This window comes from Anomaloglossus baeobatrachus, chromosome 1 (genome assembly GCF_048569485.1).
Source record: "Anomaloglossus baeobatrachus isolate aAnoBae1 chromosome 1, aAnoBae1.hap1, whole genome shotgun sequence".
NCBI classification, from domain to species: domain Eukaryota; kingdom Metazoa; phylum Chordata; class Amphibia; order Anura; family Aromobatidae; genus Anomaloglossus; species Anomaloglossus baeobatrachus.
Window position 1 is genome coordinate 294,163,651 of NC_134353.1, and position 22,740 is coordinate 294,186,390.

General features: G+C 43.1%; 1 protein-coding gene across 2 annotated transcripts in view; it reads right to left on the minus strand.

Moving 5' to 3' along the window:
* Positions 1–3,460: 3,460 nt before the first annotated feature.
* RAP1GDS1 (Rap1 GTPase-GDP dissociation stimulator 1) overlaps positions 3,461–22,740 on the minus strand; it is a 174,784-nt gene continuing 155,504 nt past the window's right edge. For both annotated transcript variants that reach the window (XM_075350945.1, XM_075350939.1), the window contains 8 exons: positions 22,246–22,389; positions 12,823–12,954; positions 12,429–12,563; positions 11,162–11,287; positions 10,728–10,867; positions 7,985–8,111; positions 4,369–4,497; positions 3,461–4,089 (listed from right to left, as the gene is read on the minus strand). In XM_075350945.1, the coding sequence (XP_075207060.1) occupies positions 3,962–4,089; positions 4,369–4,497; positions 7,985–8,111; positions 10,728–10,867; positions 11,162–11,287; positions 12,429–12,563; positions 12,823–12,954; positions 22,246–22,389 (1,061 nt within the window). In that variant the 3' untranslated portion in view covers positions 3,461–3,961. The remainder of the gene's footprint in view (positions 4,090–4,368; positions 4,498–7,984; positions 8,112–10,727; positions 10,868–11,161; positions 11,288–12,428; positions 12,564–12,822; positions 12,955–22,245; positions 22,390–22,740) is intronic.

Sequence of the window (22,740 nt, forward strand, 5' to 3'; positions counted from 1 at the left end):
GGAAATCCTGAAAACAAGGTTTGTTGGGGGTCGGGAGGGCTGGAGTTTGAGAAACGGGTGTACAAGTGTTCATCTACAATAGGTATAACTGTGCAGCAAGAGCGTGACTAATCGTGACAGAGAAGCCATATCCATCCGTACGTGTAGTACAGAATTTGTATATTCTCACCATGCATATATTCCAGACCCAGGATATACAGTAAAGTATAATGGAATTCCTATAAAACTGACCAGGAACTCTAATTCTGGAAAACTCCTTTATGGTAGAAGTTGTGAGTTAATTGCGGGAGCCATATGAATAAAAAAACATAAAACAAGAAACCCCCCTCTGATGTGTATAGAGATTGTCAACATTCTCATCAGTCCTCGTCCTCAGGGGGGCACACATTCTAATACTTACCTATACACAATGAAAGCCAAGTAACTATGCAGCATGATTGGAAGGAAATCCACACAAACACTGAATCCTCAGGGAAGACTCCTCAAACAATATAAGGCCCCTTTCAGAGGTCCGTGTTTCAGGTACGCGTGACATCCGTTTAACATGGATGCCACACGTACCCATGTTATTCTCAGGTGTTACTCACACGGCTGTGTTTTCACACTGACCATGTGACCCCTCGTGGTCCCGCATGCACACACAGAGACATGTCCGTTTTTTCTCCAGCAGTACGGCTGTCACACGGATCGCACACTGATGTGATCCGTGTGAAATCAGTGTGACAGATACTTGAGAAAACACGGGTCTTTGAAATAAAAAGATTTTCTATATTTACCTTTATCCAGCGCTGTTGTCTTTGGTGCTGCTGTCTCCCGCTTCTGTCCCCGGCTCATTATATTCATTGATTATTCACTGCACTGAGGACCCGGAATCCGGAGCACTGCGGGGACAGCATCGCTGGGGTCAGCACTGCCGGGGACATCGTTGAGGACAGCATCGCCAGAGCATCGCAGGGACAGCATCGCCGGGTACAGCGCCAGGGACAGCATCGCCGATGACAGGTGAATTTTCAGAAAGCAGTGTGTGTGCAGTGACGTCCAGGTCATTGGAGCTCCCAATGAACTCTGATGAACCCATGAAGTCACCGGGGTGACACCCACTGTAGCGGGTGTGTCATCAGGATGTCATCAGAGTTCACTGGGAACTCCAATGACTAAGAAGAAAATGGAAATCCAGCGCAGTCCATAAATTAAAATATCCAAGTTTATTAAAGATAATGATAATAACTACAGTTAGGTCCAGAAATATTTGGACAGTGACACAAGTTTTGTTATTTTAGCTGTTTACAAAAACATGTTCAGAAATACAATTATATATATAATATGGGCTGAAAGTGCACACTCCCAGCTGCAATATGAGAGTTTTCACATCCAAATCGGAGAAAGGGTTTAGGAATCATAGCTCTGTAATGCATAGCCTCCTCTTTTTCAAGGGACCAAAAGTAATTGGACAAGTGACTCTAAGGGCTGCAATTAACTCTGAAGGCGTCTCCCTCGTTAACCTGTAATCAATGAAGTAGTTAAAAGGTCTGGGGCTGATTACAGGTGTGTGGTTTTGCATTTGGAAGCTGTTGCTGTGACCAGACAACATGCGGTCTAAGGAACTCTCAATTGAGGTGAAGCAGAACATCCTGAGGCTGAAAAAAAAGAAAAAATCCATCAGAGAGATAGCAGACATGCTTGGAGTAGCAAAATCAACAGTCGGGTACATTCTGAGAAAAAAGGAATTGACTGGTGAGCTTGGGAACTCAAAAAGGCCTGGGCGTCCACAGATGACAACAGTGGTGGATGATCGCCGCATACTTTCTTTGGTGAAGAAGAACCCGTTCACAACATCAACTGAAGTCCAGAATACTCTCAGTGAAGTAGGTGTATCTGTCTCTAAGTCAACAGTAAAGAGAAGACTCCATGAAAGTAAATACAAAGGGTTCACATCTAGATGCAAACCATTCATCAATTCCAAAAATAGACAGGCCAGAGTTAAATTTGCTGAAAAACACCTCATGAAGCCAGCTCAGTTCTGGAAAAGTATTCTATGGACAGATGAGACAAAGACCAACCTGTAGCAGAATGATGGGAAGAAAAAAGTTTGGAGAAGAAAGGGAACGGCACATGATCCAAGGCACACCACATCCTCTGTAAAACATGGTGGAGGCAACGTGATGGCATGGGCATGCATGGCTTTCAATGGCACTGGTTCACTTGTGTTTATTGATGACATAACAGCAGACAAGAGTAGCCGGATGAATTCTGAAGTGTACCGGGATATACTTTCAGCCCAGATTCAGCCAAATGCCGCAAAGTTGATCGGACGGCGCTTCATAGTACAGATGGACAATGACCCCAAGCATACAGCCAAAGCTACCCAGGAGTTCATGAGTGCAAAAAAGTGGAACATTCTGCAATGGCCAAGTCAATCACCAGATCTTAACCCAATTGAGCATGCATTTCACTTGCTCAAATCCAGACTTAAGACGGAAAGACCCACAAACAAGCAAGACCTGAAGGCTGCGGCTGTAAAGGCCTGGCAAAGCATTAAGAAGGAGGAAACCCAGCGTTTGGTGATGTCCATGGGTTCCAGACTTAAGGCAGTGATTGCCTCCAAAGGATTCGCAACAAAATATTGAACATAAAAATATTTTGTTTGGGTTTGGTTTATTTGTCCAATTACTTTTGACCTCCTAAAATGTGGAGTGTTTGTAAAGAAATGTGTACAATTCCTACAATTTCTATCAGATATTTTTGTTCAAACCTTCAAATTAAACGTTACAATCTGCACTTGAATTCTGTTGTAGAGGTTTCATTTCAAATCCAATGTGGTGGCATGCAGAGCCCAACTCGCGAAAATTGTGTCACTGTCCAAATATTTCTGGACCTAACTGTAGATAGTTCTAACTGGATTACCATGACATGAGCTGCTACTTGCTGGAATTTTTATTATTATCTTCAATAAACTGGGATATTTTAATTTATGGACTGCCCTGGACTTCCCTTTTCTTCTAATTCCTGCTGGACCTGTTTATCAGCAAGCAGCTGATCGGTGAGCTGGACATATTCTATTTACAAACTCCAATGACCTCCTGGATGTTACTGCACACACTGCTTTCTAAATACTCACCTGTCCCTGGTGATGCGGTCCCCGCGATGCTCCGACTTTCAGATCCTCCATGCAGTGAGTAATCAATGAATATAATGAGCGAGAGTCAGAAGCGGGAGGCAGCAGAGCCGAAGAAAACAGCGCTGGATACAGGTGAACATAGAAAATATTTTTATTTCAAAGACCCGTGGTTTCTCTAGTATGCGTCACACTGATGTCAGACATATGCAAACACTGATGTCACATGTTGTCACAATTGTACACACGTATGACCTTATCGATGCGTGTGGCTTGTACCTGGTTAAACACTGACATCTGAAAGGAGCCTGTCTGAAAAGGACGCGATGAAACACAAACACAAAATAAGAGGGCATTGGTATTTTTATTAATTGACTCTGGGCATTGTACCACAAGTTTGACAGCAACAGGCAAGACTAGTGAATGAGTGGCAATATAATCCCTTTCTAGCCTGCAACCAAAGCACCAAAAATGGAGCTGTTGTGACTACATATGATAATCCAATTCCAAAAAGAACTGGCAATTTCCTGTATTGTCCAGACTCTAGTAATACTCTAGTATGCAGGTCAGGGTTGTTACGGGGGTCAGTGAGTATCACTTTTACATTAGAGGACTACAACATGCACATATTCCCCTTTGAGGTAAGCAACAAGTATACAAGGGAGACAGTATGAAGAGACTGGCTTAGTTTTCACCTTTCTGTGCCTACGACTGTACCTACAGCAGTTCATCTGTTTGTGTGGCAACATAACACATGCACAAGTGATACAGTTGGAGGGGATATGGCTGGGGCAGAGCACACAAGACAATGGAGTCAGCAGGATGGACAATGTGGGCCGACCACTCTCAGCTCTGTACGGTCAGCTTCTGCTCTGTTAGCGAGGCCTGCTGGGCTACAGTTTTGTTCTCATGGCTGCGTAGTTTGGAGACAACGTCCAGGAATGCCAGGCTTTGGACTTCCTTGTGCAGGGGCTCTGCGAAACAGAAGCAAGAAATATTTCAAATATTCAATGAATTCAGGAAATAAGAGTCCTATGCAAATTACAAAGACGTGCCATTATAGCTGTCGGGTGTGTACGGTTACCTTGACATGTGACTTGCCTGACTTGAAGAAGAAGGAGGCACGGCATAACCCCTTAAAACTAATATCACTTAATAAATTCTGCTATTTAAGAGTCAAAATCAAATATCCCAGATTCCATCATATATTTATTAAATATACCCCAATTTATAACGCTTGGTATTTGACTTACCAGAGCCCATTACAGCACAGATCAGAACCATGGAATTGTACTTTATCTCTGGAGCGCTCCTCTCATCTGATAACAGTCGGTGCAGCACATGGACCAGCTTGGCACTTTCTAGCTCACATTCTGCGCTTTCTGGAACAGACAGATGAGAGAGGGTCAGAAACAAGAACACGGGACAGACATAACATGTGCCTGCGCATAGTATGCTGGCCCTATATGTTGTGATTTTACCTTGGGATTTCACTGAACATTTTAATTGTGTTTCATTGCTATCCGTGTACTTGTTAGGCTGGGGCCACACGGGCACTACTGCGATCCACTTGCATGAGACTCGGCTCGTGCTGGCAGTACAGCAGAGCCGAGTGTCATGCCTGTGTCTTTGCAACTGAGGTCCGTTCGTGCGAGCAGACCTCAGCTGCGGGGGGCGGGCCGGCACTCAGGAGGGGAGGGAGGGATTTCTCTCCCTCTCTACTGCGTAGCCGGCTATTGCCATTCTCGCACTGCACTAGCAGTACACCGGTGTACCGCGAGTGCAGTGCGATTTTTCTCTCGCCCCATTCACTTGAATGGGTGCGAGAGAAAGAGACTCAGCTTACAATCGCAGCATGCTGCGATTGTTTTCTCAGTCCGATTAGGGCTGAGAAAATAATCGCCCATGTGTGCTGACACACAGGCTAGAATTGGTCCGAGGGGAATGCGATGTTTTATCGCACTCCACTCGCACTGTTTTTCTCGCCGTGTGGCTTAGCCCTAAGGAACATAAAAACACGTTAACAAATAGTATGTTCCAAAAATTATTGAAAAAATACATAATGCAAAAAGATAGCATTTCACTTTATGTGCAGCAACTTCCTTGCTCTCATTTCCCAGAATGCATTACTATGGTCACTGGCCAACAGCTTAAAGGGGTTCTCTGAGAAGGAGATAAAATGGCGACCCTGATATTCAAACTGCAGCCCTTCCTAGTCACGTGTTAGTACGGGCTGCAGACAGAAGACATACAGCTTCTGTGTGTAAACTCACAAAAGCTGGATCACATACCTCAGTCAGCTACTGGTTGCAATGTGTGAAAAAATATTTTATCTCATGTTGTGCATGACGAGGAGATCCCCAATTCATCCCCCTCCTTTGTCAGTCTGATAAATTTATAGCAGTGCACAGAGACTAACTATGCCCAACTACAAAACAAATACACTGAGGAGAATGAACCTGGAGATAACCCTGTTATGGTCAAAGAGGAAGGGATATATTTCTTCACATATGACAGCATGGCTGAGGTACGTGTGATACAGCTCTTGGGAGCTATATATTTTCAGTCTGTAGCTAGTTCTGACACATGACTAGGAGAGACTGCAGTTTGAATTATACCAGGGACACCCTTTTATCTCATTCTCGGAGAACCCCTTTAAACTGAAAGCCTACCTCTATTATGTCTGTTTGTCAGACATGAATATAGGAGTAGAGAGACAAAGACTCGCTGCTACTCTCATAATCTGTTTCTGCTACTAGTGACACATTACACTTTAGAAAAGGCAGGGTGCAGCAAGTTAGACAGAAGGGAGAAAACAGGTGGGCAGCACTTTATTAATTTGCATGCAAGGTATCTCAACATAATTACTTAAGTGATTTGCATATTCCATATTTAGCACTACATCAAATGAGATCAAATTATCTGAAGCAGAGTAACCATTAAAGGGAATCTGTTACAAAGCTTTTGCTGCCCTGAGAGCATCATGATGTAGGGGCAGAGACCCAGATTCCAGTGATGCATCACATACTGTGCAGCTTGTTGCAATTTTGATAAAATCACTGCTTTTTCTCCTGCAGATCTACCAGTTCTCTAAATGTTCAGTTCTGTATAACACCACCCACACCACTGATTGACAGCTTTCTGTGCACACTGTGAATAGGTAGAAAGCTGTCAACCAATGGTGGGGACTGGGTTACACAGAGCATGTGGACTATGTGGCACAGGACAACTAGTCCTTAAGTGATAAATTCCTGCTGAAAAAATATTGATTTTCTTGAAACTACAGTAAGCAGGCCAGTATGTGACATTTCTGAAATCAAATGCTCTGCCCCTATATCATGCTGCACTGAAATGGCTTCAAAACCATTTTGTTCATTTTTTTTGCCAAGAAATGCAGATTTAGCGCTGAAGTTTATATACCATATTCCTGCACCAAATCTGCATCTCCTGGCCAAAAAAACATAGCAAAACCACATCATAACGGTATGGTTTTCTGCCAGGAGGTGCAAATTTGGTGCTGAAATCTGGTGAACTCAGTGAACTACCTAAAGTGTGGTCACTGATTTTAATGAAGTCACATAAGGTGAGTTTACCTGCAGTCAAAGCTGGGGGGGTGCCATGGGAACCTTCAGTTGTGACCACAAATAAACTGAATGACATCACCCCTCATTAGCTGTGGCTCAGTCTCTACCTGAATCTCACAGCGTACAATCATGTTTTGAGCCCGCACATTGTGCCTTCATTATGTATGTAGCAGAGCTGGAATCGTTGTGGCACCTTATGTGGATTACGTCGGAACTGAATTTTTGGGGTTAATAAAGGGTGAGAAAGCGGTTGGGTTATTTTTGTATTGTATTTCAAATAAAGGATTTTTCGTGTTTTGTGTTTTATTTCTTTTCACTTACAGATTAGTAATGGGGGAGGGTCTCAGACGAACCAGGGCAATTGGGATGAGCCGGGTAAAGTTTCAGAACTGTCGCATTTAATGGATGCGACAATCTTGGGTAGCTAGTTTTAGGCTGGGGGGCCCAATAACCATGGATCCTCCCCATCCTGAGAATACCAGCCCCCAGCTCTTGGCTTTAATATTGACTGGGTATCAAAATTAGTGGAGACCAAATGCCATTTTGCGGACCATCTTATTTTGATACACAGCCAAGATAAGCGCATGGCTGCAGGCTGCAGCCTGCAGCTGTATGCTTTATATGTGCTGGGTATCATAATATGGGAGGATCCTAAGCCAATTTTATTTATTTTTATACTATAGGTACGCACACAGAGTCTGTGATTGAAAGCAGTCAGATATGCTGTCACACAGGGTGGGGGCGAGTCAAACTACAACCAGAGACTCGGGGACTGCCGGTGGGCAGGAGAAGCAGTGCATATGTATGAAGGATAATGATTGGTCCTGGAAGTAGTGTTACAGCCGCAAGGGAGACTGGTAAGTATAATGAACCTGCTCCAATACTCCATTCCATTCTACCACCATTTTGAAGCGCCGGATTCTGGTCCCTATAGACTTATATGGGGAGCGGCGTCTGGGCAGATATCTGGAATCAATTCCACCTGGAACCGGGTTTTAGTTTTAAACCCGGCTGGACCCCACCGCTCCCGGGTATCTGCGGGTCCGCGCATCATTATTTTTGTGTGACAGTAAAACTGAAAATGTAAAAACTCAGATCATATATTTTGTGAAATCTAGAATGTACTGTGGTGGACAAATGTTTAGATAATTTATAAGATCAGTATAACCTCTGCACCTCATAAGTAAGAGAAAAAGGAAAGGATTAGCGGCCATAATTCCCAACAAATGAAGAGCAGCATCAGTAAGTTAATAACAGGAAGGAATATATCCTTTAAAATACTCACGTAATTCTAATGCTGCTATTAATCCCAGGGCAACAAGTGCTTCGTTCTGCATTATTACATGTTCGCTGGTTGCCATGGTGACTAAGTGCTTGATGCCACCACTTTCCACAATAGTTCTAATTACATCCTATGGCAAAGAGAAAGCAGCAATGAAAGAAAACAGATTTGCAAAAAATGGTTATCATTTAAGTCTCCAATGGTCAAATACAAACTAATAAGAAAGTTGTAGTCAAATGTGGCCAGACGTGTCACACATCAGTACAGTAGGAGCATTAGCTTCTTATTCTAGAAGGAGAAAAATCCAGCAATGACTACATGCAATGGGCTACCGAACGGCTACTGCTGTCAACAGTGCACTCTATCCCCTTAACGACCGAGGACATATCTCAAGCTGTTGCGGGCAACCGGAGGTGATTCGTGCACATGTCAGCTGATTTGAACAGCTGACATGGGTGCCTCGTAGGCACGGGTGGATCCGCGATCCACCCGCCTCTGTTAACCCCTTAGATCGCGCTGTCATACTGTGATAGTGCGATTTAAATGCCTTCAGCGGTAACCGTGCATTTACCCGCCTCCATCGGCGGTGCTGTGAAGTGATCACGGGGAGCCGATGGTTGCCATAGTAGCACAAGGTCATGTGATGACTCCTGTAGCTCACATGACTTCCTGTAATAGCCGGCAGACCAGCCTCTGTTACAAGAGATGAGCATTTCTAGTGATCTGAGCCGTGTAGCTGTGATCAACAGAAATGAATGAGCGATCAGACTGCTGATCCTTGTAGTGCCCTAGGGGGACTAGTAAAATTAATAAAATAAAAAAAAAAAAATAAAAGTAAAAAAGGTCTTAAAAAATTAATAAAAAAAATAAAAAGCCTAACAGTTCAAATCATCCCCCTTTTGCCCCATTGACAATTAAAAGGTTAAAAAAAATGCACACATTTGGAATCGACGGATTCAGAAATGCTAGATCTGTGAAAATATCAAATCAATTAATCTGATCGGCAAATGGCAAAAAAATTCCAAATGCCAAAATTACGGTTTTTTTATTTCAAATTTTTGCGTATAATGCAATAACAGGCGATCAAAACAGAACATCTGCGCAAAAATTGCACCATTAAAAACGTCAGGTTGAGACGCTAAAGAATAAGCAGTCACTGAGCTATAGATCACGAAAAATGAGAACGCTATGTGACGAGGAAAATGATGCAAAAAGTGCGCCACTTTTTTTGGATAAACTTCTGAATTTTTTTAACCCCTTAGATAAAAGTAAACCTATACAAGTTTGGTATGTACGAAGTGTTACCGACCTGAGGCATCACACCGACACATCAGTTTTACCATATAGTAAACACAGTGAATAAAATATCCCAAAAATATCATGCAATTGCATTATTTTTTGCAATTTTTCCGGCGTTTTTCATTACACTATATGGTAAAAATTATGGTTTCTTTAAAAGTAGAAATCGTCCCGCAAAAACAAGCCCTCATACGGCAAAATTGACAGAAAAAGGAAAAAAAAAAAAACAAAAAAAAAAAAAACCCACACCACGAAAGATTTTTTTTTTTCAACCCTGGAGTGGTGCTTTGTTGTGTACGCACCTCTGGCGCCTTCTACAGACATCGCTCCGTTCCCATGGAGATATCTTGTACCCATAACTTCTGACTGGCTGGATGTCAGAAGTTACGTCACAAGCGCTCAATGCAAGTCTATGAGGGCCAGAACGAGGCTCTCATAGAGTTGCATTTAGCTGTGACGTCCAGTGCGCTCCACAAAACACAGGAGCTACCGGGCAGGTCACAAATCACGGGAGACTGACCGGAGCAATGGTGGAAACAGATGAAGAGGATGGCAGGTGAGTATAAGACAGGTGCAGTAGATTTGCATTTAAAACAGCACTCCAGAGGTGAAATAAAAACAAAACCAAAAAAAAAACCCCACAAGCTGATATGGTTTGTTAAAATAGCTGGCCGAGGACGATACCTGGAGGCCAGACTAGACTGGCTCTGCCCCCAGCTGGTTTCTCTGCAACAGTATTTGGAAAAGGCGGGCTGGAAGCGGAGCAGGACTAGTCTCAGTTCTGGCTATGGCTGGGTCTAATACACACATATAGTGTGTGTTGTGTGTGTGTGTGTGTGTGTGTGTGCATACATGCATACATACATACATACATGAATACATACATACATACATAGATACATGTATATACATGTGTATATATATATATATATATATATATATATATATATATATATATATATATATATATATATACACGCATGTATATCATGCATATCACTGGGACGTTGGAGTGTTTGAAAGGAAAATATACCTGGATAGAATCGTCCAGCCAGGCTCTGATTCATGTTGCATATGATTTGGGCAGCATGAATAAGATGACAAAATTCCTTTAAGGAAACGTTTTGACGGAGGCTTGATTCAGGATCGCTGATTTGTTTCTAGTTCAGCCATATATCTATTACATTAGTAAAATTGTAGACCCATCTTATCTACAAATCTGGGCCATTTTTGGATGGCATAATAGTAGTTTCTTAAGTTACTAATTGAATTATTTCTCGGAAAATTACCAATTTCTAGTTTCTTCCCATTAAGCAAACCTCTCCTATGTAGAGTGGGCATTCACAACACAACTTACAGAAGGACCTGCGCATCAGCACAATAGTTGCTTTGTAGAAAACTTCCTTTAGAGTTTTTAGCTTTTTCCACAGTTGAAATGTTTACCGACCTTTGATTTGCTGTGCCGTATAAGAGCGGAGAGCAGCCGGTTTGATTCCCCCATAACCCCAGCGTGGTCTTTGGCTTCACACCATTCTACAAGACGCTCAACCAGTTTGGTGTTCTTCCCCAGTTGTTCAGCAGCTTCAGCTGAAGGAAGATGTAGAGAAAGAGTCATCATTTGCAGTTCATTCAATTCACTTTATTTTAAGTCAAGGGTTGAATTAAAGGATTACATTCTCATTTCTGGCCTCTGTTTGTGGCTACTATCAATAGAAAGGCAGCCATGAATACTGTATGTGGCTCTCCACACAAGGGAAGTAAGGGTGACATACTCTTTAGTAGGTTCTAGAATCTCATTACACAAATTTGTGCCCCTGACCGCACAGGAACACAGCATTACCCATTGGATAAGTCTCGGCACCCTCCACAGCTCGGTCTTACCTTGAGCATCTATTAACATCCGTAGTGTTCCCAGTAATTTAAACTGTACTGGAGGCATTTCGGACTTCAGAAACTTCAGCACTTCTTCCGCTACTCCAGCTGACAACATTTTTGCTTTATTCACCACTATGAAAAGATAAAAAGAAAATGTCATAACACGAGCTATTCTTATGTGAACACGTTTCTGTGGCCTACATAGATCTATGGGAAAGGGCACAGGCTGGTTCATGTTGGCTTATAATTATGTGTCAGAATACCAGCCTAATTTACCTTTACTTGTACATGTCATTTTCTGCTTTATTTTTTTCACCTCGTGCTACATCTTTTAATAAAATCTCTCGCTCAACAAAAGATCAAGCATAAAAGAAAATTGCTGCTCGTAAGACGGCACAAAAGCAATTTTATGTTAATGTTCGCACAGCTAGGTCAGTAAGTGCTTCCTGGGGTCGTAATGACAGGGGCCCATTAGAGATCTTTGACATGCGGCACTGACACAGATTTGGTGGCTTTGTGAAGTAATGGAAATATCCTGAACTTGACTCATGAAAAATCCGATGAACAAAATGTACAATGGTATAAAATTGACAAGAATAGATGAGAAAATTGGGTCACAACTGATTTTTGTTTTATATCTTTACAAAATTATGAATCTTTGTAATATACTTAATTAATTTACCCTGCTTCTGTCTTTCTGCCATATACAATGCTGCAATGATGTTTCAATGCAGCTCTTTTAGAAGCTGCTTTCAACTGCTGCTCAGCCAGATCCCCACGCCGTGCTGAAACACTCTTTGTATTATACTTTCCCTAATTGCGATTTCTTGCTCCCTAGCCTGGTACTCAGCTATGGGAAACTCTGAAATTCAGATTGCTTGAATATAGTATTTTGATTTTTCGAGAGCAGCAGTTAAATGGAGTTTTTAAAGGAACATGGACTGGACATTGAAGTACTGCAGCATGGTATTTAGGGCAAAAGGAAGTGAAATTAATTAATAAAGTATTTTGTTAAAGATTGTAACTTAATTCCTAGAGGATAATTAAACAAAAAATAGTTTGTGCTAAACCATTTTCTTTAAGCAGATTGAATGTCAACAGGATAATCAGGATACACCCACTTGTGGACTGTTTTACGATGATGGATTAGTTTACACATCATATGAGAGAACATAATAATTTATTTTACGGGGTTGAGAAAAAGACAAGCAATGGATAATTCAATACAAACACCAGTTCAATACGAAATTATGTTAGTCCTTGGATCACTTACCAGGAATTGCCAAGTTTCGTAGAGCACTAAGAGCAGCATGCTGTACCGTTACGTTCCCCTCCTCCACATGTCTGTCCAAAAGATCTATGAGCTTCTGCACAATGCCGTTGTCCACCATATGAATGCAGTTTCCATCTAAATTAAACATATTACTATCAAGCCTGGCAGATAACATTGCTTTAAATTAGTACTAGTAAGGGATACACAGTTATGGCCGAAAGTGTTGGCACCCTTGAAATGGCTCCAGAAAATGAAGTACTTGTCTGCTGGTGTCCGTCATTTGATGATCCATCACAACTTAAAAAATATTTTTTCTTGTTTCTACGATGGAGCAGAAAAATGGCGTTTGTACCATAGATATGAACTCAGCTTCATAAAACAAAAAGATAATTACCATTTCTAGCAAAATTGGCTATTGCCAGGGCACCAGCCAGCTGTAGCTGATGATTGTGTGATGGGAGCCAGGACAGAACCCTCTGAAAGACGCTGCCTTTTCCACCTTCAAACAGCTTCTGCATTGACTCATCTGTGCAAAGAAAAACAACTTTCAACACAAACCTCAATTCATAGATATAGGAAAAGCAAAATTAAAAAAAAAAAAAGCAATAAAATGATTTACTTTTTATTCAGGATAATCTTGTACAGGCCTAACTTACCTAGAAGGAAGTGAAACAAACATGTTTCGAAGGTGATCGTATCCAATTTTGTCACAAAGTGGGAAAAAATGTAAACCCATAATGCAGCTGGATAGTTTCTATAACTCAAACATCTTTATAACTCACAACACAATTCATCACAGCTTAAATATATAGACCCTTTTCTAAGCAACTTCTTTGGGGGACACAGGAACCATGGGTGATATGCTGTCACTCTAACAGCAAACATGGCTGTGATTCTCATTCATTCCACAGCTTCATTGTGGCCAAGCCAGCTCCTGGCAGGTCGCACCTCCCTTTCCCATTGGCCAATCAGGCTTGCCTTTTGCCTTCCGAGTAGGTTACGCTCCTTCTGAACATCGGCAGCACCAGCAGCTTTAAGATGCCACATCCATGGGTACCTGCCGATTTTTTTGGGGGGCACCTTCAATCGCAACTGGTCTCACCTGGTAGGCCGCTATCCGAACTCCCCAGAAGCGCCGACCACTGCTTTTGCCACGCTGCTGCCTGACCTCTCCAGGCTACCGTCTGGCTTCACCTCACACTATTACAAACCACTGGCTGCTCGCAGCTCTGCAAAGTCACCCTCTACTTACATGTAGGCTCTTTGTTTGCCGGGAAAGAAACATTATCGGTGGTCCAGCAGCTGTATCTCACCTGGTCCATATTTTCATGTTGCTTCCTTTTGGTTGATGAATTAAACTTTTACAAGGAAGTTTCCCCTATAGATTCAGTGGTGAGTGTTCTGGCCTTAGCTATCCAGGGATATGTAGATCATCTCTTACATTATGTTGTCTGCATTGAATCCTGTCTATGTTATATTGCTTGGTAACAGCACTGTCTGCTGGTGATTTCAAGTATTTGCTCTAGGTTTAGTTTGCTGTGCATTGTGGTCCTGTTCTGTCACAGTTTGGGCATTGGCCTTTCTTCTCCTCACTTCTGATCCAGAAGTCACCTTATCAGTCATTTTGTACCTTGTACTCTGTGCAGCCAAGCTCCAAGCATAGCTGGAAAGAGTACAATCTGTATGTTACAATGCTGGGTTTTATTGTACGTTTGTTGTATTAGATAATCGACAACTTGTATTATTGCCTCACATTATGCTGTATATTCCAGACTACCTGTATTCTATGTACTGTACAGTTATATATTCTGAAATACAGCTGTTCTTGCATCTTGTAGTTTCGCCTTTGCTGCCACAATCTACTATCTGTAAAGAGAAGGTTACAACTTCACAGCCTATTTCTTAAGACAGGGGGTTTACCTACATGTCACCCTACACACCGAGTTAACGTGTATGGGGACGGCATAGTGAGTGCGTCACCCAGCTAATCAGTTTTATTTTGAAGTGGGAGATGCTGGAAGGTCACACTCATATAGGCTTCTTCAGCCAGTCCGAGTCCTCCTAGTGATCTCATCCATCAGGCGAGGCTCAGAGTTGTGGCTCTCACCTGTCTCTCTCCTCCTCTGGGACAGAGTAGTCTTCAACTCAGCACCCTGCATTCTCCCTATCGGGTTCTCAGTCTTCCACCTTAATGAGGAGATAGCTCTCCATCCTTTAGGTACTTTGTCTCATCTTCCTGAGAGGCTCTTACACAATGTGAGATCATTACAGCTGTGTAGCTTTAGCTTTCTCTCACAGCTCTTTGTTGGTCTTCCCAGCATGCTTTTGCAGAGATTGGACCAGTGTTGGGGCTCTATTTACTCATGTGGAAGATTGGGCTAAGATAGGCTACCCCTGCCAGGTCACGGCTCACTCCTCCCATGTGGTAAAAGCTTCCTTGGGACACATGCCTCAAAGTATCTGTTGTTCTAATACATTGGGCCTCTACTTAGTGTCCACATCTTTATGGACCTCTTACTTTTGCGTTAATGAATACAAATCCTAGTGGAAAGGTACTGCAAGTGGCAGTTGCTTGTGTAGTAACCTGAGTGATTGTTATTCTTCCTTTTGCAGTACTGCCATTAGTTTTCCACAACAGGGACTGCTTTAGGACATCCCATGGTTCCTGTGTCCCCCATTGAAGCACACAAGAAATTAGAATTTATGTACTCATCGTTAAATTGCTTTCTCAAAGCCTTCACTGCTGCATTTTTTAAAACTTGAGCATGTCACTTATTTCAGCATTCTTGCAGCGTTTGTCACCATAAAGAGCAATGGGGACATGCACAAATGCTTCAAAACACATAATCATACATTTCCTGTGTTTTATGGTCAACAAAACTAACCGTATTGGACCCGTGGAAGCATCGGTAATCGTTGCGAAAAGGCCGTTGTCCATGTGCACGCAATCCCAGCACCTTTTCCCTATGCCTGAGTAAATCAGTCTTTTGATTTTGCTACAAACCAGTGAGTGTCTGATTTCTTAAATTATGAAAATGTATTTGCATTTTGCAGAGAGAAATAAGTATTTGATCCCTCTGGCAAACAAGACTTAATACTTGGTGGCAAAAACCTTGTTGGCAAGTTTTTTTCGTAGTTGATGATGAGGTTTGCACACATGTGAGGAGGAATTTTGGTCCACTCCTCTTTGCAGATCATCTCTAAATCATTAAGATGTTGAGGCTGTCGCTTAGCAAATCGGAGCTTCAGCTCCCTCCGTACGTTTTCTATGGGATTGAGGTCTGGAGACTGGCTAGGCCACTCCATGACCTTAATGTGCTTCTTCTTGAGCCACTCCTTTGTTGCCTTGGCTGTTATGTTTTGGGTCATTGTCGTGCTGGAAGACCCAGCCACGACCCATTTATAATGTCCTTGCGGAGGGAAGGAGATTGTCATTCAGGATTTTACGGTACATAATGCCATCCATTGTCCCATTAATGCGGTGAAGTAGTCCTGTGCCCTTAGCAGAGAAACATCCCGAAAACATAATGTTTCCACCTCTATGCTTGACAGCGGGGACAATGTTCTTTGGGTCATAAGCAGCATTTCTAACATGGCGAGTTGAGTTCAGGTCAAAGAGCTCAATTTTTGTCTCATCTGACCACAGCTCATTCTCCCAATCACTCCAAGTCATTCAGATATTCATTGGCAAACTTCAGACGGGCCTGTACATGTGCCTTGTTGAGCAGTGGGAGTTTGGGGCCACTGCAGGATTTTAAGCCATTACGGCGTAATGAGTTACCAATGGTTTTCTTGGTGACAGTGGTCCCAGCTGCCTTGAGATTATTAAAAAGTTCCCCCCGTGTAGTTTTAGGCTGATCTCTCACCTTCCTCAAGATGCTGGATACCTAACGAGGAGAGATTTTGCATGGAGCCCCAGATCGATGTCGATTGACAATCATTTTGTATTTCTTCTATTTTCTTACTATTGCACCAACAGTTGTCTACTTCTCACCCAGCGTCTTACTTATGGTTTTGTAGCCCATTCCAGCCTTCTGCAGGTCTATGATCTTGTCCTGACATTCTGAGAAAGCTCTTCGGTCTTGCCCATGTTGCAGAGGTTAGAGTGACTCATTAATTGAGTCTATGGACAGGAGTCTTTTATACAGGTGACATTTTAAGACAGCTGTCTTTAGTGCAGGTAATGAGTTGATTAGGAGCGTCTAAGTGGTCTGTAGGAGCCAGAACTCTTAATGGTTGGTAGGGGATCAAATACTTATTTCTCTCTGCAAAATGCAAATACATTTATATAATTTATACAATGTAGTAGGACAAAAGTAGAAATCGGGTATATACCCCGCTGATACTCAATGGTGTATTAATATAATCTCTTTATTGTTTGTACAGGTCTACGCGTTTCAGAGACATTCGTCTCCTTCCTCAGGACATCAAAAGAAGGTTCTTTTGTAGTCCTGAGGAAGGCGACTGATGTCTCTGAAACACGTAGACCTGTATGAACAATAAAGAGATTATATTAATATACCGTTTAGTATCAGAGCGGTATATACCCGATTTCTACTTACGTCCTACTACATCCTATACACCTTCGGGGCTGCGGCTGATACCGCTACTGAATGTGCTACATAGGGATTGGGAATTGCACAACCTGAAAAGGTGAGTGTATCGTAATCCCTTTATATTCTATATCTCTACCGGTTCATTTATACAATGTGATTTTCTGGATTTTATTTTGGATATTCTATCTCTCACTGTTAAAATTAACCTACCCTGAAAATTATAGACTGCTCATGTCTTTGTCAATGGGCAAACTTTACAAAATCAGCAAGGGATCAAATGATTATTTCCTTCACTGTACATGTACACTAGACAAACGACACGTAATCTGCACCACAAAAATGCAACGTGCGAAAATAGCCTAAGAGGAACCATCTGTGTGTATAATATATATAAAAAAGTGAGTACCCCCTTACATTTTTGTAAATAATTATATCTTTAATGGGACAATACTGAAGATATGACATTTTGATGCAATGTAAAGTAGTTAGTGTGAAGCTTTTATACCAGTGTAAATTTGGTGTGCCTTCTAAATAACTCAACACACCGCTATTACCCCTAAGTGACAATGGCCAAATTGTGCCCAAAGTGTCAATATATTGTGGGGCCATTAACGATGGGCGAGCATGCTCGGCACTCTATCAAGCATCGGGGTACTCGGTCGAGTATCACAGGTGCTCGGATGTTTCATCCGTGAAAGAACGAACGCACAGTACAGGCCTGCTTGCTTCAGCAAACTGTTGTGGGCTTTCTTGTGCATCCGCTTTAGCAGAGGCTTCCTTCTGGGACGACAGCCATGCAGACCAATTTGATGTATTGTTTGTGTGGCAGCACTCATATGTCTATTTTGAAAATACAACCTGTGGATATGACACTAAGCATGTACACTGAACTTCTGTGGTCGACCATGTTGAGGCCTGTTCTGAGTGGAACCTGTCTTGCTCACAGTGCTGCAGTTCAGTTTCAGGTGTTGGCAATCGTCTTACAGCCTAGGCCATGTTTATGTAGCGCCACAATTCTTTCTTCACATCCTCAGGGAAATTCTTTGCTATGAGGTGCCATGTTTAACTTCCAGTGACCATTATGAGTGTGTGTGAGCGATAACACCAAATTTAACACACTTATTAGAATTTACAACTAACACTAATGGGTGACATGACACCACGGAGGTGGACACTGACTACTTTACATTGCATCAAAGTGTCATATCTTCAGTTTTATCTCGTGAAAAGATATAAAATAATTACAAAAATGTGAGGGGTATATTCACTTTTTTTTATATACGGCAAAAATATTTACTATTTATATAATAGATGGTTCCCCTTAGGCTATGTTGACATGTTGTGTAATATATAAATACATACATACATATATGTTATATACCATATTTTTCGCTTTATAAGACGCACGGATTATAAGACGCACCCCAAATTTAGACATAAAAAAAGGTAAAAAAAAAGAAAAACGGGGTCCGTCTTATCCTCCGGTGTTCTCTTACCGGAGGAAGGCAGCAGTGGTGGTGAAGCGGGGTCACAGGAGGCACAGGTTGTGCTGGCAGGCGCGGCGGGTCAGTGGCAGCGGGTCCGTGGTGGCAGGAGCCGTGGGGTCCGTGGTGGCGGCAGCAGCGGCGGCGGGTGAATCGTGCAGCAGGCCGGTGCAGTGAATGTCCCAGTGTCCGCGGTCCCGGTTCAAATGATGGCTCAGTGGTAGCAGCAGCGGTGACAGCTCAGTGTGGGAGCGGCGGTGACGGCTCAGTGGTGGCAGCGGCGGTGACGGCTCAGTGGTGGCAGCGGCGGTGACGGCTCAGTGGTGGCAGCGGCGGTGACGGCTCAGTGGTGGCAGCGGCGGTGACGGCTCACTGGTGGCAGCGGCGGTGACGGCTCACTGGTGGCAGCGGCGGTGACGGCTCACTGGTGGCAGCGGCGGTGACGGCTCACTGGTGGCAGCGGCGGTGACGGCTCACTGGTGGCAGCGGCGGTGACGGCTCACTGGTGGCAGCGGCGGTGACGGCTCACTGGTGGCAGCGGCGGTGACGGCTCAGTGGTGGCAGCGGCGGTGACGGCTCAGTGGTGGCAGCGGCGGTGACGGCTCAGTGGTGGCAGCGGCGGTGACGGCTCAGTGGTGGCAGCGGCGGTGACGGCTCAGTGGTGGCAGCGGCGGTGACGGCTCAGTGGTGGAGCAGACCGATGCAGCGATTTCCCAGTGTGTCTGCGGTCCCGATTCAAGTGATGGCGCCCCCAAGAGCTCCCCCGGCGCCATCATTTGAAAGTGGGAGCGCGGACAAACTGGGTAAATTGCTGCACAGCTGCCCGCCCCGCACGCAAAGTGGCAGCCAGCAGGCTGCCCGCCCACCCTGCGTGCAAGCGTCCGGGTAGCTGTGCTTGCGTGCGGGCGGCACCCGACTGCCGCCCGCACAGAGCGCCCGGCTGCCGCCCGCACAGAGCGCCCGGCTGCCGCCCGCACAGAGCGCCCGGCTGCCGCCCGCACAGAGCGCCCGGCTGCCGCTCGCACACAGACACGGGTACCCGGCTGACACTGCATGCAAGCACATGTACCCGGCCGCTTGCACGCAGCCACAGGCACCCGGCCGCCCGATCGCCGCACAGACAGGACCCCCAGGTACCGCTATATTTGGATTATAAGACGCACCCCCCATTTTCCTTCCAAATTTTTGGGAGGAAAAGTGCGGCTTATAAAGCGAAAAATACGGTATATATATATATTTCAACTCTTTTTACAACCATTCCATTACATACTGTTTTGGAAGTACATACAATTAAATTTTCAAAAAGACTTTACAATAGTTTTCTACCAACCAAAGGTTAATTTCCTTATCTGTCAATCAGTCTGGGTCCCTTAGTGGGATACCCACCGATTAGCAAATTATCACCTATTCAGCACATAGGTGAAAATTTATTTTCACATGATTACCCCTTTTAACCCCTTAACGACCGCAGGTAGTAATATTACGTCCTAGCAGTCAAAATGTTACTGCCCGCGGTCTGTTGCCTTCAGCATGCCACGATCGGCGCATATCTCAGCTGATTTTCACAGCTGAGATGTGTGCCTGCTAGGCACGAGCAGAATCGTTATCTGCTCATGCCGTTTAACCCCTTAAATGGCGCTGTCAATATGTGACAGCGCCATTATAACGGCATCGGCAGTAAACTTTTACTTACCGCCCGATACCGGAAGTCACGTGACATGATCACGTGACTTTCAGTGGTTGTCATGGTAGAACAGGGTCATGTAATGACTCCTATACCTGACATGAACTACTTTCTGTTTCACTCGGCCCAGAGCCGAGTGAAGCAAAAAGTGAGCATATCTGCTATTTATAGCTGTATAGCTGTGCAAAGCAGATATGGCAGAGCGATCGGATTGTGGATCCATATAGCCCCATAGGGGGACTGATAAAAAAAAAAAAAAAAAAAAAAAAAGTTAAAAAAAAAGTTTTAAAAAATTAAAAAAAAAAACCCAACAAACCTTAAAGTTCAAATCTCCCCCCTTTCGCCCGATTGAAAATTAAAGGGTTAAAACAATAAAAAATACACATTCATTTGGTATCGCCGCGTTCAGAAACGCTCGATCTATCAAAATATAAAATCAATTAATCTGATCAGTAAACGGCGCAGCGGCAAAAAAAACTCCAAACGCCAAAATTACGTTTTTTGGTCACCACAAATTTTGCGCAACATGCAATAACAGGAGATCAAAATGTAGCATCTACGCAAAAACGGTACAGTTAAAAGCTCAGCTCGAGATGCAAAAAATAAGCCGTCACTAAGCCATAGATCCCAAAAAATGAGAACACTACAGGTCACGGAATATGGCGTACGTGTGCCACTTTTTTTCAGACAAACGTCCGATTTTTTTTTAACACCTCATATAAAAGTAAACCTATACATGTTAGGTGTGTACAAACTCGCACTGACCTGAGGTATCACACCCACACATCAGTTTTACTATATAGTGAACACAGTGAATAAAATATCTCAAAAACCATAGTGCTATCGCACTTTTTTTTAGCAATTTTTCTGCATTTGGAATTTTTTTGCCATTTTCCAGTACACTATATGGTAAAACTTATGGTTTCATTTAAACGTACAACTCGTTCCGCAAAAAATGAGCCCTCATATTACCATATTGACTGAAAAATAAAAAAGGTACATCTCTCGGAAGAATGGCGAAAAATCGGCCAGTCGTGAAGGGGTTAATGGACCTGAACCCCTTCACCAACTATGAAATGGCGATTTTCCATTTTTCGTTTTTTCCTTCCCTTCTTCCAAGAGTCATAACTTTTTTATTTTTCCGTCAATATAGCCCTATGAAGGCTTGTTTTTTGCTGGACAAATTTTACTTTTCAACGACACCATTCATTCTGCCCTATATTGTACTGGAAAACGGGGAAAGAAATCCAAGCGCAGGGAAATCGCAAAGAAAAGTGCAATTTCAGAATTGTGTTTGGGGTTTTTACTTATGTTCACTATATGGTAAAACAGACCTGGCATTATGATTCACCAGGTCAGTACAACTACAAGTAGATACCAAACATGAATATATTTATTTAATTTAAGTAGTGAAAAAAATGTTGAAATTTGCCAATAAAAATTTGCGCTTTTGTCCCCATTTTCCGAGACCTGTAGCGTTCTCATTTTTCGCGATCTGGGGCTGTGTGAGGGCTTATATTTTGCACCTGAGCTGACGTTTTTACTGATATTTTTGGGTAGATGCGCTGCTTTGATCACCTTTTATTGGATTTTATTGCAATGTTGCAGCAACCAGAAAAACGTAATTCTAGCATCTTGATTTTTTTTGTTACGGATTTAACTGATCAGATTATTTTTATATTTTGATAGATTGGGCATTTCTGAGCGATGCCAAATGTGAATTTTTTACTTTTAATTTGTCATATTTTTTTAAAAAAAATTTTGTACACTTTTATAAATTTTTACTAGTCCCCTTAGAGAACTTGAAGCTAGTATAGGCCAATCGCTTGTCCTGTACAGAGTGCTCAGCCGATGTCCACAGGAACTACGTCATCACAGTGACAAGAGTCATCAGCTGACCCCCGACTGTCATGACAACCCATCAGAACCCAGTGATCATGTCACAGGGCCGCCAATGGGGGCGGAGAACGACGTGCGCTAAATCCCCCTGTCGGATTGACAGTGGGATTTAACTGGTGATTCTCATCTTGGACATATGCCACCTCTCGCTCAGCACCTGTCTTCCTGGACTCTTAAATTGGACGTGTACTTACCTCCTAAAAGCAGAAGGACCATTAGATCAGAGGAGGTTTTCAGCTCCGCCATGTCATCATCCTTTTCACTATTCACAGTTTGATGGACTATATCAAGTAAACATTCAACCAGACCAGCCTCCACCAGCTGAAGCTTTATGGCATCTACAAAAAACAACAGCATATACTATTAATGACAAGACTGCAGAGATACAAGCTGACAGCGATAAGATTTAAAGGCTTCAAGATTTTTAACTACAGTGAACCTCCACGGTTCTAGGATTCATTGGCTGTCAAGACTTCTGTTTGTGATAGCCTTTAGTCAAATAGCTGAATTCTATGGAAATTTCTTTCTTGGAAGAAAGCTTTAGGCTATGTGCGCACAGTGCGTTTTTCGCGGCGTTTTTGCGCGTTTTTCGGGTGCGTTTTTGGCCTCAAAACTGCAGGACTTTGCTTCCCCAGCAAAGTCTATGAGTTTTCATTTTTGCTGTCCGCACACATCTGTTTTTTTTCAGC